The 25,230-nt window shown below is 44.8% G+C and overlaps 1 protein-coding gene across 1 annotated transcript in view; it reads right to left on the bottom strand.

Annotated features, from left to right (window-relative positions):
- Positions 1-25,230, bottom strand: part of scn4ab (sodium channel, voltage-gated, type IV, alpha, b) — a 94,128-nt gene that overhangs the window by 34,923 nt on the left and 33,975 nt on the right. Inside the window, 6 exon segments of the mRNA XM_028599566.1 lie at positions 9,222-9,363; positions 9,455-9,518; positions 10,343-10,401; positions 10,403-10,616; positions 10,812-10,903; positions 11,102-11,230. Coding sequence (XP_028455367.1) covers positions 9,222-9,363; positions 9,455-9,518; positions 10,343-10,401; positions 10,403-10,616; positions 10,812-10,903; positions 11,102-11,230 — 700 coding nt within the window.

Genomic DNA, 25,230 nt, shown 5'->3' with positions numbered 1-25,230 from the left:
TATGGAATTATGTACTTAACAAAAAAGTGTAAAATAACTGAAAACATGTCTTATATTTTAGATTCTTCAAAGTAGCCACCCTTTGCTTTTTTATTAATAAGGGAAAAATTCCACTAATTAAACCTGACAAAGCACACCTGTGAAGGTAAAACCATTTCAGGTAACTACCTCATGAAGCTCATTGAGAGAACACCAAGGGTTTGCAGAGTTATCAAAAAAAGCAAAGGGTGGCTACTTTGAAGAATCTAAAATATAAGACATGTTTTCAGTTATTTCACACTTTTTTGTTAAGTACATAATTCCATATGTGTTCATTCATAGTTTTGATGCCTTCAGTGAGAATCTACAATGTAAATAGTCATGAAAATAAAAGGAAACGCATTGAATGAGAAGGTGTGTCCAAACTTTTGGCCTGTACTGTATATCAATATTTTTTCAATATTATTTTTATCATAAATCACTTAAACTAACTTGCTCAAAAGTACCAAACATTCAATAGTTTTCAGGATTTTAACCCTTTAAATGCCAGTTTATTTATTTGAAGTATTGCATTATTTATTACAAAAAATGTTTTTTTTTTCCATATAATGAATAATATGGAGATGGGGCTTTGGTGGTGATAAAAGGCTTGGATATGTCAAAAAAAAGCAACAAAACTGATTTGATTGCATTAGTATTTTTTATGTAGTTCCAGATACTCCCTCTGGACACCTTCGTGGACAAAAATGCCTCATTGACTTCCATTATAACACATATTTTTATTTCACTATCTTTACATTATACATTACATTATAAAACCATGCATTCTGTAATGTCAGCATTTCATTTTGAACAAAAGTGGCATTTTTACAGTATTCCACCAGATTCAACCATTTTGCCCTTGTAGGCCGATGTATGAAATCCTTGTATTTTTTCCAGTTATATTATGGAGCTGTGTGTGTGTGTGTGCGTGCCTGCGTGCGTGCGTGCGTGCGTGCGTACGTGCGTACGTGCATGCGTGCGCATGTATGTATGTGTGTGTGTGTGTGTGTGTGTGTGTGTGTGTGTGTGTGTGTGTGTGTGTGTGCGTGCATGCATGCATGCATGCATGCATGCATGCATGTCTGTGTAAATCTGTGTGATAAGGGGTGAAAAAGAGAGACTTTTGCCTGTTATATTATGGAAACATGCATGCGTGTCTGTGTGTGATAAAGTTTTTAAACAAGGGATAAATTTGGGTGAAAAAGGGCTTCTTTTGAAGGATGCATTTCATGTGTCTTTGAAGATGTGCTTGAATAAAAACATTGTCTCCTGCATTTGCTGTAAAGAAAACCAACTATTAGTGTGTTCATGCACCTGGCTCTAGAGAAGGAGAAAGACCTGGAGCAAAGAGAAGAAGCCTTTATCTTCCTGCAAACTCAAGATGACACAAGTTTCGGGAGTCTGACACAAAATGGTCACTGGTGTCCTCCAACTCTGAGTGCCTCTAACCCTTCCTCTGAAAGTGGAGAGGACACTGAAGATTCTGTCCATCCTAACATTGAATGGACAGTGAAGAATTGGCAAGTCTGATCTCCATCTAATACTGAGACGCTGCGCAACATTCAAGCACCGACCGGCATGATGCCAGAGCCCACTAGATATGCCATATCAAGATTCCATGATGTGGCATCCTCTTTCCACCTTTTCTTCACTCTTGGCTTGATCCAGCTGATTCAGGAAATGACAAACCTACACGGGAGGTGTTCAATCTCAGGATGGAGTGATGTGGATGCTCAAGAGAGTCGAACATACATGAGACTTCACACTTGGCTGGTGTGTACCGGTCCAAAGGGGAATCCACCCGGAGCCTGTGGGATGTCCATAGTGGGAGACCAGTCTTCAGGGCCACCATGTCCCACAAACCATTTGAAATGATAAGCGCCAGTTTACAGCAAATGCAGGAGACAATGTTTTTATTCAAGCACGTCTTCAAAGACACATGAAATGCATCCTTCAAAAGATGCCTTTTTTCAGCCCTAAAATGATCAGTGCTTGCTTACAGATTTACACAAACTCTCACTCTCTCACACACACACACACACACACACACACAAACACACACACACACACACACATGGTTACATAATATAACTGGCAAAAATACAATGATTTCATGCATCGGCCTACAAGGGCAAAATGGTTGAATCTGGTGGAATACTGTAAAAATGTCAAATATTATGGAGTTATATTCCTATCTTTATTCAAGAGCGCATTCTTTCAATTTGAGAGCATTTCTCACTGATATTACGTTCAGATTTTGTAATAATTTTCCTCAAAACCTTGCTCTCACACTCAAATGGTCATGCTCGCGCTTGGATTTGCTCTGCTTGTGCTCAAACTTTGTGCTCGGACTCAGATATGTTGTTGATGATTTCCTGCTCTCAGCTTTGAACCTTCTCCTCGCACTCAGCCTGATTCTGCGCGCTTGCAAATCTGCTGCTCTCGGATCTCTCCTGCGCGCTTGGATTTTTCTGTGTTACAACACTATCAAAATTCCACAACCAATAGAATGCCAGGTGTAGTGTTGACCAATGAAATGATCCCTGCCCCGTTGAGGGTGCATTCGTTTTATATGAGAACATCCGTTGCGGCCGGCTCCTATGTAACCATGGGTCTGTAACCCAAGTTTATTTAACCCCGCCGTCCATCGCTTTATTATTAGTATATGTCAATAATGTGCACAGAATGGTCGACGCTCTTTCACCTGCACCCATCAGGAAACGGGAGAAAGCTTTGAAGTGGGACATATCAAGTTACGTAGCTACACAACTATGAGGGTGAGTAACATAAATTAAGCACATAGCATATGGCGCTAGCCTAGCTTGATGTCTGTAAACAAATAGCTTTTCTTTAAATCAGTAGTTTAGCTAGATAGATTGAACGACATATGACGGACAGTATGTGTGTATTTACAACTGGTATTTAATGACACCACTTTGTAATTTGTCCTCGTTTGGTTAACCATGTTCCTGGGGATTTGGCTAATTTCAGACATGCTAACATACAGCCTAGCTTGATGTCCGTAAACAGATTTTCTTCATAGTTTAGCTAGATTGAACAACATATGACCGACAGTATGTGTATTTTTCCTCGTTTGGTTAACCTCTCCTTCCTGGAGATTTTGCTAATTTAATGTTAGAGCCAATAGTAAAACCTAAACTGTAATATAACTGAAAGAACACCAGAAACTGGATTGTTTGTGTTTGTTTTTGCATCACTGTTGTGTGTTGTTCATCAGAATTTAGTCTTCATTTCTTCATATAACATTAGTTTGAAAATGATGGATTCATATCAGTCTGTTCAAAACGTTGTAATGTTAAGTACAATGTTATCACTATAATAAAAACATCTAGAATAATTTGCTCCTTAAATATCAATTTTTTTTAATGAATACAAAGCAAACTGAACAGAAAAAACAAGCATTTTCTTTTCTTTTCTTCCAGTTGAGAATGAAGGGCTCGACCAATGCTGCATCATAGCAGCAGAGTCTTATCACCAGCCCATGAAAGCTAGAAGTCACCCTGCTGCTCCAGATCTACCTACTGTATGACTGGCTACAGACTACAACCATCTGCAACATCATCAACAGCTGCAATTAAAGTCTCTTGGGGTCATATGGGACTCGGTTGTTCTCCATACTATATATTATTTTTCTGTTTTGTTATATTAGTAGTCTACAGACAACACTAAGTATCATTACTTAATCACAGTATATATTATTCTGGTGTACACTGTTGATGTGACTCACTGCTATTGATTATACGTCACTTTAGCTTGCTACTATCTCATAACTTTGCCTTAATTGCTCTTGTTTAGTTAATTTATTTTCTACTAGTTATATATACCTCCTATTTAATTCAATTATTCTATAACTTGTGTTGCAATACCTGAATTATCCCTCTTGTGAACACTAGGCTTATCTTATCTTTATTTTAGTTCATATCATAACCCTGCTCACAAACTCACCTGTACCTGTTGTGGTTTCTGTATTTTGCCTTGTGTTTTGTGCCGTTTCTGTTGCTTCGTAGTTTTCTGTATGTTTCCTGTTCTTGTTGTTCTCCCTTGTGTTTAGTGTTGTCAAGTTTCTGTGTTTAGTTGATTTCATGTTTCCCGGTTTATGTTCTGCTTCCTGTTTTATTTTGATAGTCTGGTCTTCTGTCTTGTCATGTCTAGCTTTGCTTTCTGTTCCCACCTTTGTTGATTGTCTTGCCCCGCCCTGATGTGCTTCACCTGTTGTCTCACCTGTTTATGATTTGCCTGTCACCTCATGTATTTAGCCTCTGTGTTCCCCTTGTCTCTTGTCAGATCGTCTTGTGTGCTTGCCCATGTCTGGTGTTTGTTCCTTTGTCTGTTCTATTTGCTCCTGCCGTCAGTGTTCGATTTTGTATGTTTCCAGTCGTTGTACTGCCGCCCTTTGTTATATTAAATACCTCAGTTTGACCGCCTCCTGCCTGCCTGCCTCCTCTCTGCATTTGGGTCCGAATTCCTCGCTCCCTCGTCACAGTACCTGGGTCATCAGTTTGCCAATATCAATGTTCCTGCTACAGTAAATCCTACAGGCAAAGTGTACTGCTTCACAGGAGTATGAACCATACGCTTTTTAGGTTTTGTGTCAAATATTGTGCAGTTGGTTATGAATTACTTATTGTTTTGACAAGGTAAATTAAAGCTGTTGAACAACCTGCAAGTGTCCACTTTGGTAAATTTAATTATACTGTTTTTAGATTTAGATTACAGAAAATGAAAAACCTATTTGTGTGCAGACATTACAGGCACCTATTCATGTAAGCAGAGAACAAAATAATTTCTTCTCTCTTTTATCACTTGGATTATGCAGGTGATGGTGCAGAAACGGGTGAAGTCCTTGTAGATCTCTGGCACTTTGAGGACAGACCGATCCAGCAACTCTCCACTGTTGTCTTTGTATAGTGTGCTCCTATTTAAAACCAATTCATAGACATCAACACATAAGGTATTAGGAGTACATAGCTTTCTTTAACATCATTACTATCTTACCTTACCTTCTCTTCTCTGCTTTGGATTTGTGGACATCACAGTAATTGTCTCTCCTGGGCCTTGTTGTGCACCCTGTGAATTTAAGCAAGAAAGAAATGATAAGTGTATGTAACATGATTTTACAATTAAATTATTATCAGACTTGCCAACGTACTTGGTTTGTGCCACTAATGTCTGCCTTCTGCACACAGGTGAGTACAGGGGGAACCAATGGGATTTTGCGTTTGGAGTAATGTACTGACTGGAACAACACAGTAGTGTGGTTGTACAACACTGGTCCATGCACACGGTGCAGCTCAACAGGGGTACTTCAGCCCCACCTGGAAGAAGGGAAACTGAAACTAAATACTTGTTTTTTTTCTGTTCAATTTGCTTTGTATTGATTTCATAAGGGTAAAAATAAATAACTGCTATTTTAAATAGTGTTTTATTATAGGAGTGGAATTGTACTTACAACTTTCTATATATATATATATATATTCTTATAACATTATTTTAACAATAACATATATATATATATGAATGTTATTGTTAAAATAATGTTATAAGAATTTAGAACATCTGAAAAACATGCAACAGTGATGTAAAAACTGATACAAACAATCCAGTTTCTTTTGTTTTTCAGTTATATTACAGTTTAGGTTTTACAATTGCCTCTAACATGTCTGAAATTAGCCAAATCCCCAGGAACATGGTTAACCAAACGAGGACAAATTACAAAGTGGTGTCATTAAATACCAGTTGTAAATACACACATACTGTCCGTCATATGTCGTTCAATCTATCTAGCTAGCTAAACTACTGATTTAAAGAAAAGCTATTTGTTTAAAGACATCAAGCTAGGCTAGCGCCATATGCTATGTGCTTAATTTATGTTACTCACCCTCATAGTTGTGTAGCTACGTAACTTGATATGTCCCACTTCAAAGCTTTCTCCCGTTTCCTGATGGGTGCAGGTGAAAGAGCGTCGACCATTCTGTGCACATTATTGACATATACTAATAATAAAGCGATGGACGGCGGGGTTAAATAAACTTGGGTTACAGACCCATGGTTACAGAGGAGCCGGCCGCAACGGATGTTCTCATATAAAACGAACGCACCCTCAATGGGGCAGGGATCATTTGATTGGTCAACACTACACCTGGCATTCTATTGGTTGTGGAATTTTGATAGTGTTGTAACACAGAAAAATCCAAGCACGCAGGAGAGATCCGAGAGCAGCAGATTTGCAAGCGCGCAGAATCAGGCTGAGTGCGAGGAGAAGGTTCAAAGCTGAGAGCAGGAAATCTGTCCACAGAACAACATATCTGAGTCCGAGCACAAAGTTTGAGCACAAGCAGAGCAAATCCAAGCACGAGCATGACCATTTGAGTGTGAGAGCAAGGTTTTGAGGGAAATTATTACAAAATCTGAACGTAATATCAGTGAGAAATGCTCTCAAATTGAAAGAATGCGCTCTTGAATAAAGATAGGAATATAACTCCATAAAATATGACCACTTTTGTTCAAAATGAAATGCTGACATTACAGAATGCATGGTTTTATACTGTAAAGTCAGTAAGATAAAAATGTGTGGTTATAATGGAAGTCAATGAGGCATTTTTGTCCACGAAGGTGTCCAGAGGGAGTATCTGGAACTACATAAAAATTACTAATGTAATCAAATTAATTTTATTCATAATCTTTGACATATCCAAGACTGTAATCACCACCAAAGCCCCATTCCCCTACGATTTATTTTATGGAAAATAATTAATGTTCTGTTGGGTTTTTCATAAATAATAATTGCTTATAAAGGGTTAAAATCCTAAAAAACTGTAATACTGTTTAGTAGTTTTGAGCAAGTTAGAAGTTGTTTAAGTGAATTATTAAAAAAAAAAAAGCAGAAAGAAATATTGATATATGATGATTTAACCCTCAGGAACCTGAGGCCATTTTTACAATTACTTTTCTGTCTGGTTTTATTTTCTAAAAAAGCTTGTAAAACATCAACCCTGTTGTTCACAGTCAATCAATGTACATCATTTTTTACAGGAAAAACTGGGCCTTTAGAATATTTGTGCTGCAGTGAGGTCAATTGAATGTAAAAAAAAGTTGTATGACCTTAAAAACAAATAAATAAATAAAACAGAAAATGAATCTCACAGATATTTATTGATATCACACACAGAACAATAAAGGCTAAGCCAATCTCCTGTCTAAAGCAGTTCCCATATGTCTTGGGTGTCAAACTGTGAAGAAATAAACATTATAACTTATAAAGTTGACAAAATATATAAATTTTTTCCAAAAAAGTCCAGACGCTTTTGCCAATAATCAAAATAATAATGTCAAATGTATTGATATCACACACAGATAAATGGTACACAAGAATTTGAACAAGAACTATTTACATTTCTTCAAAAAAAGGCCCAAATGTATCCCAAATATCTAAACAGTGACGCCATTATCTCTCTTTTTCACTTTACTGTTTGTTCTCGCTTGATTTTCGGATTTCCTGCGGTCAGGGAACTCACCTTTCCACTTTGTGTGACGGACGTGCATTCCCATTGATGAAAAACGTAAACACACTTGCAAAGCATCATGGGAGATTTATACTAGATGGCAGCACCCTGTAACAGAGACCCAGCTGAAGAAATGACCGAAAACGTGATAAATTATGGACATCGAGTGGATAAATCTTGGATGTAAGTGTTTGGATTTATTGCTTAACACCTCCAAAAAGACGCACGCGTTCCAGGCTGGATAGAAAACCTTCTGTGAAGGCTACAAAGACAAAAAAGACATCCCTGTGATCGTTAGCTTCTTAGCTATTAGCAGTTGAAGTCGGCTAGAAGCTAGCACCAGAAATGAACGAAAACGAGATAAATTATGGACATCAAGTGGATAAATCTTGGATGTAAGAGTGTGGATTTATTGCTGAACAACTCCGTAAAGAGGCACAACTTCCAGACTGGATATAAAACCTTCTGTAAAGGCTACGAAGACACCAAAGACATGTTCGTGATGCCTAGCTTCTTAGCTTGTAGCAGAACAAACGGTAAGCAGCTACATTAAACTGTTATGAAATTATCTAAATATTAATCGGAGGTGCCGTGTGCGGTCGTGTACAACCTAGCCGGTTTAATAACAGTTTTTTGGACATGTACATTTTTGCCTCAAAGGTGTCCAAAGGGAGTATCTGGCACTATGTAAAAAATGCTAATGCAATCAAATTAATTTTCTTGCTCATCTTTGACATATCCAAGCCTCTAATTACCACCAAAGCCCCATCTACATATTATTCTTTATATGGAAAAAAAATCATTTTTTGTGTTTTTTTGTAATAAATAATGAAATACTTCAAATAAATAAACTGGCATTTAAAGGGTTAAATTCCTGACAATGATTGAATGTTTGGTAGTTTTGAGCAAGGTAGAAGTTGTTTAATTGATTTATGAAAAAAGCAAAAAGAAATATTGATATATGATGATGTAATAGCAGTTTTTGTGTGCGTGTACATTTTTGCCACGAAGGTATCCAGTGTTATTTTTTTTTGAGGAGGGCATGAGGGTTAAATCCACCACATGTTCATTAGACCCAATTCCAACCAGTCTATTTAAATAATTACTACCTGTTTTTCTCAGTTCCTGTCTTCCCATTGTAAATAGGTCATTATCAGTGGGTTCAATTTCATCTGCCTTTAAAAAAGCAATTATTAAACCACTACTAAAAAAGCATGGATTCATGGATTCACAATTCTTGCAGAACTACACACCAATATCAAATCTCCCATTTATGTCAAAAATACTCGCAAGAGCTGTTGCTGACCAACTCACAACCCATCTATCCCAGAATAGTCTATTTGAGAAATTTTAGTCCGGTTTCCGTTCCTGTCATTCTACCGAAACAGCTCTGACCAGAGTGACAAACGACCTATTGCTAACAGTACACTCTGGGCAAACTTCCCTGTTACTGCTCCTTGATCTGAGTGCTGCATTTGACAGAATAGATAAACTGTATGAAGCTGGCCCCTCCCACTAACCCTGTTACTTAGAGACAAACTTATTCCAACAACAAAACATAGCTATTAACTTTCTAAGAAACAGCTGATGGAGGAAGAATGTTGACTGAAAAGGTTAATCTGAAACACTGATAAATGACCCAAGTCAGAGAGCAGTGAGGCCAAATGTGTTACTGACCAGCTGGAAGAGGTTTTCCCAGAAGTCCTGGGTCATCAGTCTAAATAGAGACAGAAACGCCCAACCAAACGAGTCGTAGCTGGTGTAGCCGTAGTTTGGGTTTCTCCCCGCCTTCAGACAGACATAACCCTCCGGACAGACCCTGAACACATCATATCATCAGTATTAATTAGAGTTTAATCATAGTCATTATAATTTTGGTTTTCTTACAAGTGGAAGTGTTGTGAACATACCCGGCATCCGAGCTGTTCCCACACAGCAGAGCATCAAGTTGACCAGGCAGGAAGTAGAAGTTATCTACAGACAGACAGACAGACGGAGGTATTAGTCACATTTCACTTGATTTGCCACATCACAACGTGTTTGGGCACAGAGGCTTCATCAGAGCTTGAAGTACACAGATTGAGTTTGGTAACTTGGGTTTATTCAGGAACGAATCAGTATTCTAGATACAGGGACCAATCACAAGTATTTAGTTAAATCTGATGTGAAGGCAAGGCCACGCTATTCTACACAATGCCCTCCTACGTCCCACTATGCCCCGCTACGCTATGCCCGCTACACCCCGCTAGGCCCCGTTTTGCCCTGCTATTCTCCGCAACGCCCTGCTATGTCCCACTATGACCCATAATGCCCTGCTATGTCCCACTATGACCCATAACGCTCTGCTATGTCCCACTATGACCCATAACGCCCTGCTATGTCCCACTATGACCCATAACGCCCTGCTATGTCCCACTATGACCCATAACGCCCTGCTATGTCCCACTATGACCCATAACGCCCTGCTATGTCCCACTATGACCCATTATGCTCTGCTACGTCCCACTATGCCCTGCTGCCCCGCTATACCCTGCTATACCCTGCTACGCTACGCTATGCCCCACAACGCCCTGAACTGCTACAACTATTATTTCTAGTCACTGCCACTGATCATCGTACCTCGTTCCTCGCCACTGTTGCACCAAAGGCTTGCTCGTGGGGAATTGTTGGGTCTTTGTAAATTATAGAGTGTGGTCTAGACCTACTATATCTGTAAACTGTCTTGAGGTAACTCTTGTTACAATTTGATACTATAAATTAAATTTAAATGAATTAACAAACAGTGAACATCTTCATACCTGGGTTGTTGATGTACTCGTTGTAATCAAAGTCACCGCTTCCTGTCCTGTTGCCGTGGTGTGTCATTGCCATGGTAACCGGTGTTGAGGTCAATGCCAGACGTGTGGTTGCTACGAAACAGTGGTGGTATCAGGACACATTTTTGCCGCAGGTTTCCCATGAAGAGCTGCAGACCAATCAGAGCGAAGACGCAGAGGCAGAACACGGTCAGAATCATGACGTCAGCCAGCTTCTTCACTGATTGGATCAGAGCTCCAACAATCGTCTTCAGACCTTGGGAGGGGGGGGCACATTACAGTCTGTTTTCATGAACCATTCGTATACATGGCTTTCATCCAGGAAAAAGGTGTTTATGTCCCGGGAGTGTTTTAATCAAAACCACCTTAACTAGATGTTTTGGTGTCTAAACCTAACTTGACTCTTGCTGCATGCACGTGCACACGCACACGCACACACACACAAACTGACCAGGGATGACTGTGATGGTCTTTAGAGCTCGAAGAACTCTGAACGTCCTCAGCACAGAAACATTTCCCAAATCTATAAACTCTGTCAGGTATCTGAAACAGAGACACACCAAAAACATCATCATCGTCATCATCATGGTCATGTGACACAAAAAATAAACCAGAAATAAACAGAGAACTTCCAGATTAAGAAGTGAATATTAAAGAAAATGAGTTACATATGTTACAGTACTAATACAATAATTAAAGTATGTGCATTGTTGTGTATGTTGGGTGTGTTGTGAGTTTTACGCCATGCTGATGACCATGAAGTCCAGCCAGTTCCAGGGGTCTTTGAGGAAGGTGAAACCACCGACACAGAATCCTCTCGACAGAACTTTGATCATTGCTTCAAACGTGTAGATGAATGTAAAAACGTACCTGTTCAACAACAGAAACACATTAAAAAGATAAAACAGCTCGGCTGGACCTACAGATTGAGAGAGATCAAATGTTTCCACAGAAGACTGAACATTCATTTAATTTATTTACAAAGAATAGATACATTGTTAATGTGTTAATGTGTGTGTTAGTGTGTATTGTCAAATTGTTTGTGTGTTAGTGTGTGTGTGTGTGTGTGTATTGTCTCATTGTGTGTTAGTGTGTGTGTTTATTGTCTCCTTGTTTACATGTTAGCGTGTGTTATTGTGTGCTATTGTGTGTGTGTGTGTGTGTGTGTACACAGAGTGTGTGTGTGAAGCGTCTAGTGCAGTAGTGTGGAGGTGCTTGTAGTTAGTGCATGCTGCTTTCTGCTTGCAACTTCCTGCTTTTTAGCAACTGCCACTGGCTAGGAGACGAGTGCATAAGTCTCCTCCACCAGAACACAGCCTCTCCACCACCAACACTTTTGCAGTGCTTCCTCGCAGCCACACATGGTAACTGGGTACCTCGCAGTCCCAGGCTAAACTGCAGGGGATCTTCGAGTTCAAGTTCAAAGTTCAAAGAGTTTATTGTCATATGCACAGACAGAAAGCATGTTCTTAATAAAAGCAATAAAAAGTGAGGTATTGCAATTCTAAATAAGGCAATAAAATTAAACAGTTATGTCCCTGGTTGCAAGCTCCTATTGGCTGTTTAGGAGTCTGATGGCAGAGGGGAAAAAAAGAGTTTTTTAATCTTGAGGTCCTGCATTTCACACTTCTATACCTCCGCCCTGAGTGTAGAAGTGTAAACAGTCCGTGCTGGGGGTGGGAGGGGTCTTTGAGGATGGAAGCAGCTCTCCTGGGGACTCTGCAATGGTAGATGTTCTGTAGAGAGGGCAGTGGAGTCCTGGTGGTCTTCTGTGTAGTCTTCACCACTCTCTGCAGGCGTTGGCGGTCCATGACAGTAGTGCTGCCGTACCACACAGTAATGCAATTGGTCAGTACACTCTCAATAACGCAGCTGTAGAAGTTGTTGAGGATCTTAGGCGACATGCCAAACCTCCTAAGCCTCCTCAGAAAATACAGTCCTTGTAGGAGGCGACACATTCGTAGGTGAACAGGGTGTAGAGGATGGGGCTGAGTACACAGCCCTGTGGAGTGCCAATGTTTGTGGTGATACTGGCTGATGTCCTATTACCAATCCTGACAGACTGAGGCCTGCCAGTCAGGAAGTCCAGGAGCAGCAGTGGGCCCCAGAGATGTGGTGTGCAGGCCCACCACACGGTGGACATGCCCTTATGTCCATAAACCACTGCTCCAGCTATGGGCAAAGGCGTTCCCAGGCCAGGTTGGAGATATAATCCCTCCACCTAGTCCTGGGTCTTCCCCGAGGCCTCCTCCCAGCTGGACGTGCCTGGAACACCTCCCTAGGGAGGCGCCCAGGGGGCATCCTTACCAGATGCCCGAACCACCTCAACTGGCTCCTTTCGACGCAAAGGAGCAGCGGCTCTACTCCGAGCTCCTCACGGATGACTGAGCTTCTCACCCTATCTCTAAGGGAGACGCCAGCCACCCTCCTGAGGAAACCCATTTCAGCCGCTTGTACCCTGGATCTCGTTCTTTCGGTCATGACCCAGCCTTCATGACCATAGGTGAGGGTAGGAACGAAAACTGACCGGTAGATCGAGAGCTTGGCCTTCTGGCCAAGCTCTCTTTTCGTCACAACGGTGCGATAGATTGAATGCAATACCGCAACCGCTGCGCCGATTCTCCGACCAATCTCCCGCTCCATTGTCCCCTCACTCGGGAACAAAACCCCAAGGTACTTGAACTCCTTCACTTGGGGTAAGGACTCATTCCCTACCTGGAGAAGGCATTCCATCGGTTTCCTGCTGAGAACCATGGCCTCAGATTTAGAGGTGCTGATCCTCATCCCAACCGCTTCACACTCGGTTGCGGTTGTGAGTGCTGAAGGTCGCAGGCCGATGATGCCATCAGGACCACATCATCTGCAAAGAGCAGCGATGAGATCCCCAGCCCACCAAACTGCAACCCCTCCCCACCCCGACTATGCCTCGATATCCTGTCCATAAATATTACAAACAGGATTGGTGACAAAGCGCAGCCCTGGCGGAGGCCAACCCTCACCTGAAACGAGTCCGACTTACTACCGAGAACCCGGACACAGCTCTCACTTTGGTCATACAGAGATTGGATGGCCCTGAGTAGAGACCCCTCACCCCATACTCCCGCAGCACCTCCCACAGTATCTCCCGGGGACCCGGTCATACGCCTTCTCCAAATCCACAAAACACATGTAGACCGGTTGGGCATACTCCCAGGCTCCCTCCAGGATCCTTGCGAGAGTGAAGAGCTGGTCCGTTGTTCCACGACCAGGACGGAATCCGCATTGTTCCTCCTCAACCCGAGGTTCGACTATCGGCCGAACCCTCCTTTCCAGCACTTTGGAGTAGACTTTACCAGGGAGGCTGAGAAGTGTGATACCCCTATAATTGGCACACACCCTCTGGTCCCCCTTTTTAAAAAGGGGAACCACCACCCCAGTCTGCCACTCCTTTGGCACCGTCCCAGACTTCCACGCAATGTTGAAGAGGCGTGTCAACCAGGACAGCCCCTCCACACCCAGAGCCTGTGTGCCAGTGCCACTGTGTAGTTGTTTGACTACATCAGTGACTTCCGCCTGGGAAATCGACGACAATCCCCCATTATCCTCCAGCTCTGCCTCTAACATAGAGGGCGTATTAGTCGGATTCAGGAGTTCCTCAAAGTGCTCCTTCCACCGCCCTATTACCTCCTCAGTTGAGGTCAACAGTGTCCCATCCTTACTGTACACAGCTTGGATGGTTCCCCGCTTCCCCCTCCTGAGGTGGCGAACAGTTTTCCAGAAGCACTTTGGTGCCGACCGAAATTCCTTCTCCATGTCTTCTCCAAACTTCTCCCACACCCGCTGCTTTGCCTCTTTCACGGCATAGGCTGCAGCCCTTCGGGCCCTTCGGTACCCTGCAACGGCCTCCGGAGTCCTCCGGGATAACATATCCCGGAAAGACTCCTTCTTCAGTCGGACGGCTTCCCTGACCACCGGTGTCCACCACGGTGTTCGTGGGTTACCGCCCCTTGAGGCACCTAAGACCCTAAGACCACAGCTCCTCGCCGCAGCTTCAGCAATGGAAACTTTGAACATTGTCCACTCGGGTTCAATGCCCCCAGCTTCCACAGGGATACACGAAAAGCTCCGCCGGAGGTGTGAGTTGAAAGTCTGTTGGACAGGGGCCTCCTCCAGACGTTCCCAATTTACCCGCACTACACGTTTGGGCTTACCAGGTCTGTCCAGAGTCTTCCCCCACCCTCTGACCCAACTCACCACCAGATGGTGATCGGTTGACAGCTCTGCCCCTCTCTTCACCCGAAAGTGTCCAAAACATACGGCCTCAGATCAGATGAAACGATTATGAAATCGATCATTGACCTTCGGCCTAGGGTGCTCTGGTACCACGTACACTTATGAGCATCCCTATGTTCGAACATGGTGTTCGTTATAGACAATCCATGACTAGCACAGAAGTCCAACAACAAACAACCACTCTGGTTTAGATCAGGGAGGCCGTTCCTCCCAATCACGCCTCCAGGTGTCTCCATCATTGCCCACGCGTGTGCGTTGAAGTCCCCAGCAGAACAATGGAGTCCCCACTGGAGCCCCATGCAGGACTCCAGTCAAGGTCTCCAAGAAGGCCGAATACTCCGAACTCCTGTTTGGTGCATACGCACAAACAACAGTCAGAGTTTTCCCCCCACAACCCGCAGGCGTGGGGAGGCGACCCTCTCGCCCACCGGGTAAACTCCAACACAGCGGCGCCAGCCGGGGCTTGTGAGTATCCCCACACCCGCCCGGCGCCTCACACCCTGGGCAACTCCGGAGAAGAAAAGAGTCCAACCCCTATCCAGGAGTATGGTTCCAGTATGGATTTTTATTGGGATGATTATCACAGATGCCTGGCTGAATACACTCACCGGACGGCAGCTAGCAGCTAACGGCTAACAGCTATCTGGCTGTACACACTCACCGGAGGGCAGCTAGCAGCTAACAGCTACTACCGCACTACTGTTTTTTTTAGGGGGGAATACACTTCAAGACGTGACATGACCTGTCCTCTGGAGGACATAGCCACACCACCACCGCTCCGTGGATTGTTATTGGGATGATTATCACAGAAGCCTGTCTGAATACACTCACCGGACGGCAGCTAGCAGCTAACTCCTATCAGCTAGCAGGGCAAGCTGACAGGGACCCAGGGTAGGTGAATTTAAACAATGTCTGAGTTGAAAACGCATCTTGTTGACACGTAAGGGCCCTGTTCATGCGGCACAGACATATTAATTGCATTTTGTGTCTGTTAAGAGGCACAAAGGCACTCTAAAACTTGCCCCGAGCACTGCCGTTTTAGCTCAGGGGACACTTGTAGTACGTAGCTGCAGCTTCTCTGTGTTACCTGCACTGATTTGGGTCGGGGTTTTTTCTATCGAAAGTACTCGCGTAGCTATAGCAATCAAGATTAACGTAAAAATTGGCCGGAATTCTCCTTTAACATTGTATAATGTGCTGTTAGATTGCTTTTTATTTTGCAATTCTGTCTGCCATCGGACATGATTGCAGTGCGCTAACATTAGCTCTGGTAGCTAACATCGGCAGTCAAACAAACATCAATGATCCAATGTCTTTTTGACAATCTACACCAGGGGTGCCCAACCTTTTTTGACCCAAGATCTACTTTTCAAGTAGCCAACCTCCCGAGATCTACCAGTCCAGTGTCAACATCGCAAAACCCACACACATCGTTTCCAGCATGCCAAACTAACCTCACAACACTTTTTCTTGTTGTCACACAACTACTAGACATCACAACACAAACCCTCCCTCTCTCAAACACACCCAGAGACAAATTCCTCTCACACAGTTGGCAGTTTGCATAATGCTCTGTAGCACAAACCCGCTCTCTCTGCTCCTCTCTCTCTCTTTCTCTCTCACACACACACTCACACACACACACACACACACACACACACACACACACACACACACACACACACACACACACACCAATCTGCATGATGAGCAATAGTCATAACTGACCTTAATATGAACCAAACAGAAAAATAAACTAGATACAAAACAGGTAGATCTCTGAGTTTGAAAAAAGACAATCACTTTCTACCTTAGTGGGAGACCTGGCACTGGGAGGAGGAGGCTAGCTTCTCCTAGTCAGGAGTGTAGGAGCTGGTTGCAAGGCGTAGGCAGGCTGCAAGGTGGTCATCAGTCATTGTTGATCTGAACTTGGACTTGATGATTTTCATGTGCGAGAAAGCAGACTCGCACAAATAAGTTGATCCAAAAAGAGCTGTCAGTTTCAAGGCACATCTTCTGAGATTGGGATACTTCTGTAGTTTCCAGAACACTACATGCTCTCCAGGTTGAGCGGATGTGATCTGGCTTTGATCTCAATGTCATTTTGCAAAGTCATCCTCAAGAGCGAAGCTTTCCAAGTCGAAAAGTGATTTGACTTTGGCGGCAATGTCACCAACATCAATACTTGCACCAAATGGATAACACATAGCTGGCTACAGGCTCGATGGATACAAAGTCAGTAAAACGCCTCTCAAACTCTGACGAGATGCTCTGAACATGCTCCTCATAACGTGCACTGTCAAGCTGTGTCACAACTTTACCGTGACGTTGTAGTTGTGCGTGCATGTGATGGAAGTTGGGCAGGTTACCACGCTGCAGCCTGCTTGACATCAGCTGTAGCTTGCTTTTAAACGTGTTCACTGAACTCATCATGTTGACTACATCTTTACCCTTACCATGCAGCTCTAAATTCAATTCATTGAGCTCGCCAGTGAGAACAGTGAGGAAATATAAATCTAAAATCCACTGGTGGTCCTCTAGCTTTGGATGGTAATCCACGTTTTGAAAGCTTCAGGAAGTCCTTGATTTCAGGTAATAGCTCCGTGAATCTGGACAAAAATGTACCTCTGCTTAACCACCTAACATCCGTGTGAAGCAGCAGGTCTGTGTGCTCAGCCTCATTCTCCTCCAAGTGAGCACGGAAAAGCCTTCTCTGCAGACTCCTAGCCTGAACTGAACACACAATCTTCATCGCAATATCCATCACTTCTTTTATATTTAAAATCTTTCCGCACAGTGCTTGCTGGTAAATTATACAATGATAATTCAGGATATCCAGGAAAGATTCACTTTCTTTGCACAGTGCAATGAACCCACTGGTGCAGCCCATCATAGCAGGCGCTAGAGCTGGGCGATGTTTTTTTTTTTATATAAAAAACTCGATTTACGATTCGATTTTTTCCGCCCCTTCCATTTAAAATAAAATAACTGCGAACTGTAAATATATTTTAAAAATATATATTTATTGCATTTAATTAAAGTGCATCAACATAAACAAAATTGCAAAGGCAAACCCTTTCTCTAACTGAAAATTCACTGTGCAGTGTGCAACAAAGATTGTTAAACATCCAAATTATTTATACTGTATTTGGATTGAGCTAATAAAACAACAAAAAATCCTGAGGTAACTCTTAGCTGAATTGAACATGTAAACAGTAACACCATTCGCCATAAAAAAATTTAATTGTATTTTAAACATTCTTTGCAAGGAAAATGAGCCTATCAACAACAGCAGGCTTGAGGCAAGCTCGGTGACAGGTGACAATACCCCCACCCACACTAAAGACCCTCTCCGATGGGGCGCTAGTTGCTGGAATGGCCAGGTATTTTCTTGCAAACGGGGTGCTAGCGCTAACGCCACAAGAGTGGTTTTCTTTTCGAAGAAGGCAACACTTCTCCCACTCAGCCGCATGTCTTCACTTTAAATGCTGAAACAGATTTGTCGTACTGCTACCAGCAACAACAACAGCCTTAAGACATAGTTTGAATCAAGGTGTTTTCTGTTCCTCATCAGATGCCGTAAATCCAAACCAACTCCACACGACTGAAGTCAAAGAGCATTTCTTTGGAAGGAGCTGGCTGTTTCTGCCATGTTGTTTGTGTATGCATGCGCTGCCCTCGGGAGGGGAGGGGCAGAGGGCAGAGGAAATCCCTCTCGTAGCTCCCGTGTACTGTTTTAAAATGCCGCTCCAGATTCCCTTTCTTTGCCAACGCCACCGTTGCATTGCAGATCAAACAAACAGGCTTTGAATGAGAATAAACAAAAAAAGAATCTTCCTCCCATTCAGGGTGAAAATGGTAGGTCTTGGCTCGTTTCCCCTCAGCCATGTTAATGTTTAACAGCGTGTAACCGCTCTGTTCGCTAGCTTCTAGCTACTTTTGACAGCTGTCAACTTCCTGTCATGCATGTCATGCGCGACCATAGGTTTTCTCTTTTTTTATACTTTTTGTGGACATGTTTAACCCTTTAGGCGTCGGGTTTTATTTGTAAAAATACTAGGTTTTGACACCTAAATTTCAGAAGGCTCTGGCTTGAAAATAATTTGAGATAGAGACAAAGTGTAAATGAGACAAATATTCAGAATGACCTAACGTCTTAACGTCCTAACGAGTTGATTTATTTCATCAGATTAACCCCCCTCCATCCATTTGTTATGTTATCCACATATCACATGAACAGGGAAAAAGTAAATTGTAAGCCAACAGTCGTAAACTAGAACTATTACTACACCACAAAACTCATGTAAACAGTAGGCTTTTTTTTAGTTAGTTTTTTTTTTTTTTTTGGGACAGGGGAGGTGCTCACGGCAGCACCCACTGCTCGTTGAGCACAGTAATTGTAGAGTGATACGTGCTTTCACGAGTCTCCAAACACCACAAAAGTTTCCAGTAACACCAGAAAAAGTCGCTACTTGCTTTTGACAAAAAAAGTCAAGTTTGGATGGGATTTCGTCTGACATTTTGCATTGAAGCATGATGTATTTCTGAGCTAAGGTCTAAGTAGTGGAGTGCTGTGTGTTGTTGAAGTTAAAAAGTTAAAACCCGGCTTATGTTTTGAAAACAATGTATTGCTAGATCTAATCAAATAACTACACTGATTAGCATTGGTCTGGCTCACACCGTCTGTAGCTTCTAAAGAATTGATTAGGTCATTGCTGATTTAGCATAAATGTAAAAGCGCTAGAAAGACTTATTGTTTAAACAACTTTGAGAGCCATTGCCAGTTGAGCCAGACGTGATTAAGACAAAGAACAAGTATTGCTGTAGTTTGGAAACAATTGACACCGTCTCAGTAAGATCCTGTGACCGGGTGTAGCCTCAGGAACATACAACTTTTCTTTTGAGAGACATCTGACCAATAGGGGAAGATTTCATTTGAGAAACCACCCAGATGTAGGGGAATAAATGTTTGATCCGGGGAATGTCTCAGGACTGTTTTTATGGGACTCCAAAAGGAGAAGCATGGATTCAGTCCGCTGTCAGCTGCAGTGTTTTCATGTTTTATGTTTAATTGTGTTTTGACTGTCGTTTTCATGTTGTTTTATTAAACCTTTTGCTTAACTTTCAATTTGACCCCAGCCTCTCCTTCTTCCTCCAGAAATCAGAACGAACACGTCTTTTTAATATTCTTAACAGAGTCTTCTCTCTGCTCTGACTGCAGGCTGGGACTGCTGCGTGAGGCTACTGAGAGAATGACCGCCTGTGAGGGCTTTGGACGGGGGAGGGGCTCACGGCAGTTCCCGCTGCTTGTTGGGCACAGTAATTGCAGAGTGATAACACTCTGTTCGGAGAAAAAAGCTGTTTGATTCAGTACCGCGTCGTGTCCCTAATTATTTTGTGTAAGAGTGAAGAAACATTTACATTTACACCCGCTCTCGGGTGCGATGCCACATGGGTGGCAGTGAAGGTCAGGGGCCTCGACGGACCAGACCCGGGCGGCAGACGCTGGCTCTGGGGACGTGGAACGTCACCTCTCTGTGGGGGAAGGAGCCGGAACTGGTGCGGGAGGTGGAGCGCTACCGGTTAGATCTGGTGGGGCTTACCTCTACGCACAGTCTTGGTTCTGGAACCATACTCCTGGATAGGGGGTGGACTCTTTTCTTCTCCGGAGTTGCCCAGGGTGTGAGGCGCCGGGCGGGTGTGGGGATACTCACAAGCCCCCGGCTGAGCGCCGCTGTGTTGGAGTTTACCCCGGTGGACGAGAGGGTCGCCTCCCACGCCGCCTGCGGGTTGTGGGGGGAAAACTCTGACTGTTGTTTGTGCATATGCACCAAACAGGAGTTCGGAGTATTCGGCCTTCTTGGAGACCTTGACTGGAGTCCTGCATGGGGCTCCAGTGGGGGACTCCATTGTTCTGCTGGGGGACTTCAACGCACACGTGGGCAATGATGGAGACACCTGGAGAGGCGTGATTGGGAGGAACGGCCTCCCTGATCTAAACCAGACTGGGTGTTTGTTGTTGGACTTCTGTGCTAGTCATGGATTGTCTATAACGAACACCATGTTCGAACATAGGGATGCTCATAAGTGTACCTGGTACCAGAGCACCCTAGGCCGAAGGTCAATGATCGATTTCATAATCGTTTCATCTGATCTGAGGCCGTATGTTTTGGACACTCGGGTGAAGAGAGGGGCAGAGCTGTCAACCGATCACCATCTGGTGATGAGTTGGGTCAGAGGGTGGGGGAAGACTCTGGACAGACCTGGTAAGCCCAAACGTGTAGTGCGGGTAAATTGGGAACGTCTGGAGGAGGCCCTGTCCAACAGACTTTCAACTCACACCTCCGGGCGGAGCTTTTCGTGCATCCCTGTGGAGGCTGGGGGCATTGAACCCGAGTGGACAATGTTCAAAGTTTCCATTGCTGAAGCTGCGGCGAGGAGCTGTGGTCTTAGGGTCTTAGGTGCCTCAAGGGGCGGTAACCCAAGAACACCGTGGTGGACACCGGTGGTCAGGGAAGCCATCCGACTGAAGAAGGAGTCTTTCCGGGATATGTTATCCCGGAGGACTCGGAGGCAGTTGCAGGGTACCGAAGGGCCGAAGGGCTGCAGCCTCTGCCGTGAAAGAGGCAAAGCAGCGGGTGTGGGAGAAGTTTGGAGAAGACATGGAGAAGGACTTTCGGTCGGCACCAAAGTGCTTCTGGAAAACTGTTCGCCACCTCAGGAGGGGAAGCGGGGAACCATCCAAGCTGTGTACAGTAAGGATGGGACACTGTTGACCTCAACTGAGGAGGTAATAGGGCGGTGGAAGGAGCACTTTGAGGAACTCCTGAATCCGACTAATACGCCCTCTATGTTAGATGCAGAGCTGGAGGATAATGGGGATTGTCGCCGATTTCCCAGGCGGAAGTCACTGATGTAGTCAAACAACTACACAGTGGCAAAGCCCCGGGATTGATGAGATCCGTCCAGAAATGCTCAAGGCTCTGGGTGTGGAGGGGGCTGTCCTGGTTGACACGCCTTTTCAACATTGCGTGGAAGTCTGGGACGGTGCCAAAGGAGTGGCAGACTGGGGTGGTGGTTCCCCTTTTTTAAAAAGGGGGACCAGAGGGTGTGTGCCAATTATAGGGGTATCACACTTCTCAGCCTCCCTGGTAAAGTCTACTCCAAGGTGCTGGAAAGGAGGGTTCGGCCGATAGTCGAACCTCGGGTTGAGGAGGAACAATGCGGATTCCGTCCTGGTCGTGGAACAACGGACCAGCTCTTCACTCGCAAGGATCCTGGAGGGAGCCTGGGAGTATGCCCAACCGGTCTACATGTGTTTTGTGGATTTGGAGAAGGCGTATGACCGGGTCCCCGGGAGATACTGTGGGAGGTGCTGCGGGAGTATGGGGTGAGGGGGTCTCTTCTCAGGGCCATCCAATCTCTGTACAACCAAAGCGAGAGCTGTGTCCGGGTTCTCGGTAGTAAGTCGGACTCGTTTCAGGTGAGGGTTGGCCTCCGCCAGGGCTGCGCTTTGTCACCAATCCTGTTTGTAGTATTTATGGACAGGATATCGAGGCGTAGTCGGGGTGGGGAGGGGTTGCAGTTTGGTGGGCTGGGGATCTCATCGCTGCTCTTTGCAGATGATGTGGTCCTGATGGCATCATCGGCCTGCGACCTTCAGCACTCACTGGATCGGTTCGCAAACCGAGTGTGAAGCGGTTGGGATGAGGATCAGCACCTCTAAATCTGAGGCCATGGTTCTCAGCAGGAAACCGATGGAATGCCTTCTCCAGGTAGGGAATGAGTCCTTCCCCCAAGTGAAGGAGTTCAAGTACCTTGGGGTTGTGTTCGCGAGTGAGGGGACAATGGGGCGGGAGATTGGTCGGAGAATCGGCGCAGCGGGTGCGGTATTGCATTCAATCTATCGCACCGTAGGACGAAAAGAGAGCTTAGCCAGAAGGCAAAGCTCTCGATCTACCGGTCAGTTTTCGTTCCTACCCTCACCTATGGTCATGAAGGCTGGGTCATGACCGAAAGAACGAGATCCAGGGTACAAGCGGCTGAAATGGGTTTCCTCAGGAGGGTGGCTGGCGTCTCCCTTAGAGATAGGGTGAGAAGCTCAGTCATCCGTGAGGAGCTCGGAGTAGAGCCTCTGCTCCTTTGCGTCGAAAGGAGCCAGTTGAGGTGGTTCGGGCATCTGGTAAGGATGCCCCCTGGGCGCCTCCCTAGGGAGGTGTTCCAGGCACGTCCAGCTGGGAGGAGGCCTCGGGGAAGACCCAGGACTAGGTGGAGGGATTATATCTCCAACCTGGCCTGGGAACGCCTCGGGATCCCCCAGTCGGAGCTGGTTAATGTTGCTCGGGAAAGGGAAGTTTGGGGTCCCCTGCTGGAACTGCTCCCCCCGCGACCCGACACCGGATAAGCGGACGAAGATGGATGGATGGACCCGCTCTGTAAGCAAAGGCAAGAACGGCGGCGCATACGTGATTCACTGCAGCCTGGACGCGGAGTGCTGTGTGTCTCATCTCTGCTCTGATGGTAGGCTGGGGTGCTGCGCGAGGCTACTGAGAGACTGACCGCTCACGGGCTTTGGACTGGGGATGGGCTCACGGCAGCACCTGCACAGTAATTGTAGAGTGATACGTGCTTTCACGAGTCTCCAAACACCTCAAAAGTCTCCAATAACACCAGAAAAAGTCGCTAGTCGCTTTTGACCAAAAAAGTCAAGTTTGGATGGGATTTCCTAGAACATTTTGCATTGAAGCATGATGTATTTCTGAGCTAAGGTCTAAGTACAGGATGTCAGCCAACTAGTGGAGGGGAGTATGAATGATATATAACACTCTATTCAGAGAAAACAGCAGTTTGATTCACAATTTTGTGACTTTGGCGCTTAAAGGGTTAAGAGACTGATAGGGTGCGCAGGCAAGGACTCATGATAGGCTGTAGTGACACACACGCACCAAAAAAAAACATTATTTAAAAAAAATTTCCTACACCCGGTCGACTTGGGATCAGTCCACGGTCTACTGGTAGACCGTGGACTGATCGACTGATCGACTGGTTGGGCACTCCTCAGCTACACGCTTTCTTGCGGTAGCCTGTTTACAATAAGCCGTGGTAAAAGTTACTATAATCCGTTCAAGGAGTTGATAAGCAGACAGATTAGCTAGCTAGTTGATAAATTGTCTACTTCCACTTTATAAACAGCTAACCGTAGCAGCTAACGTTAACGTTACGTCACTGCTGGAGCATCAGCTACTTTAGTGATGTTTAATGTAAGCTACATAATGTTAGCATCCAGGACCGGGGAGTGTCAGGGTCAGAGGGAAGTGTCAGGGAGCAGAGACAAAGTATTTAGATGAAGTGAGCTGGTTTGGCTATAAAGATGGGATATGCTTGCTTAGCTTCACCACAGTCGTGTGTGGCCGTGCACTAGTGCTAGTGCAGGTAAGAGGTTGAGGGGTGTGGCGATGACATCATCAATACGGACGCATGCGGTTTCGCCGTCCAAAAGAGAGCCGTTTTCGAATTTTTTCACCCTGGGACCAGGTTTCAAAAAAGTGTGTTTTCAGGCAGTGCGTTTACAGGATTTGTTTGGACGACTGGCCCAAACGATGCAAAACGTGCGTTTGCATCAAAAAGCATCTCCGTGTGGATGGCCCCTGGGAGCTCTTAGTCACAGCCCTGCACATCAGCGGGACAGGGTATTGGTCGCTAACAGCTGGGGCTGAGTGGCAACTGTTCTCGGCAGAACCTTGTGTGACTGAGCAGCCCAATTCAGGGACCGCACTGCTCACCTCAAGCTGAGGAAGGGCCTAGAAAAGGTGGACTAAAAAATGCCCACTCAACTCACAGCTGGACAGGATACCGCGCCTAGGGTATCCCTCGGTTTTTAACTATTGACTGCTTGGCCTATTTCTCGGTTAAAATGTTTTCAGAAACATGTTTCGGTGAACTATTTTACTCTCTGCCAGATCTGGCTCTCTGCCAGATCCCCAAGAATGACAAGCTCCTCCTGCTTGGGGACTTGGGCAGAACAGTGAGATATGGAAATGAGTATTTGGCAGGCATGTGATTGGTCAGGCCAACTCAAATGGACCTCTAACCAACGTGACCATAACCAACACCATCTTTCAGCAAAAGACCAAATACAAAACATCATGGATATACGCACGTTCCAAACATTGTCACCTGATTGATTATGTCATTGTGAGATGTTGTGACATCAGAGACGTTCTCAAAACCCAGGCCATGATAGGTGCAGAATGCTGGAGAGATTACCTTATGATCATGACCAAGGTCCTCATGAAAGTGCGCCCCCCCCCATATGCAAAAACGTGGACCCAGTAGGAGGCGCTTAGACTGTGTCTACCTGGAAGTCACCACTACAAGGAATGAGTTTTGACGCTCCCTGATTCTGTGTTCATTGATAACCTTCTCTCTGGGCTTTCCCAAGGTTTTCGGGTGGGCGTACTCACAGCGCCAAATGTTACTTTCGTGGCTAAAAATCTCCTTTCCGCTACTTCCAATCCCAACACCGTCTCTCGGTTGTTGGCGTCGGAGGTCGATAAGGGCTATGTCATTGGGCCGTTCAGTTCTTCTCCGTCTTCCCT

Source organism: Perca flavescens, chromosome 15, assembly GCF_004354835.1.
Source record: "Perca flavescens isolate YP-PL-M2 chromosome 15, PFLA_1.0, whole genome shotgun sequence".
NCBI lineage: Eukaryota > Metazoa > Chordata > Actinopteri > Perciformes > Percidae > Perca > Perca flavescens.
The sequence above is the reverse complement of the archived record's forward strand: the minus strand, read 5'-3'. Positions and strand labels throughout refer to the sequence as shown.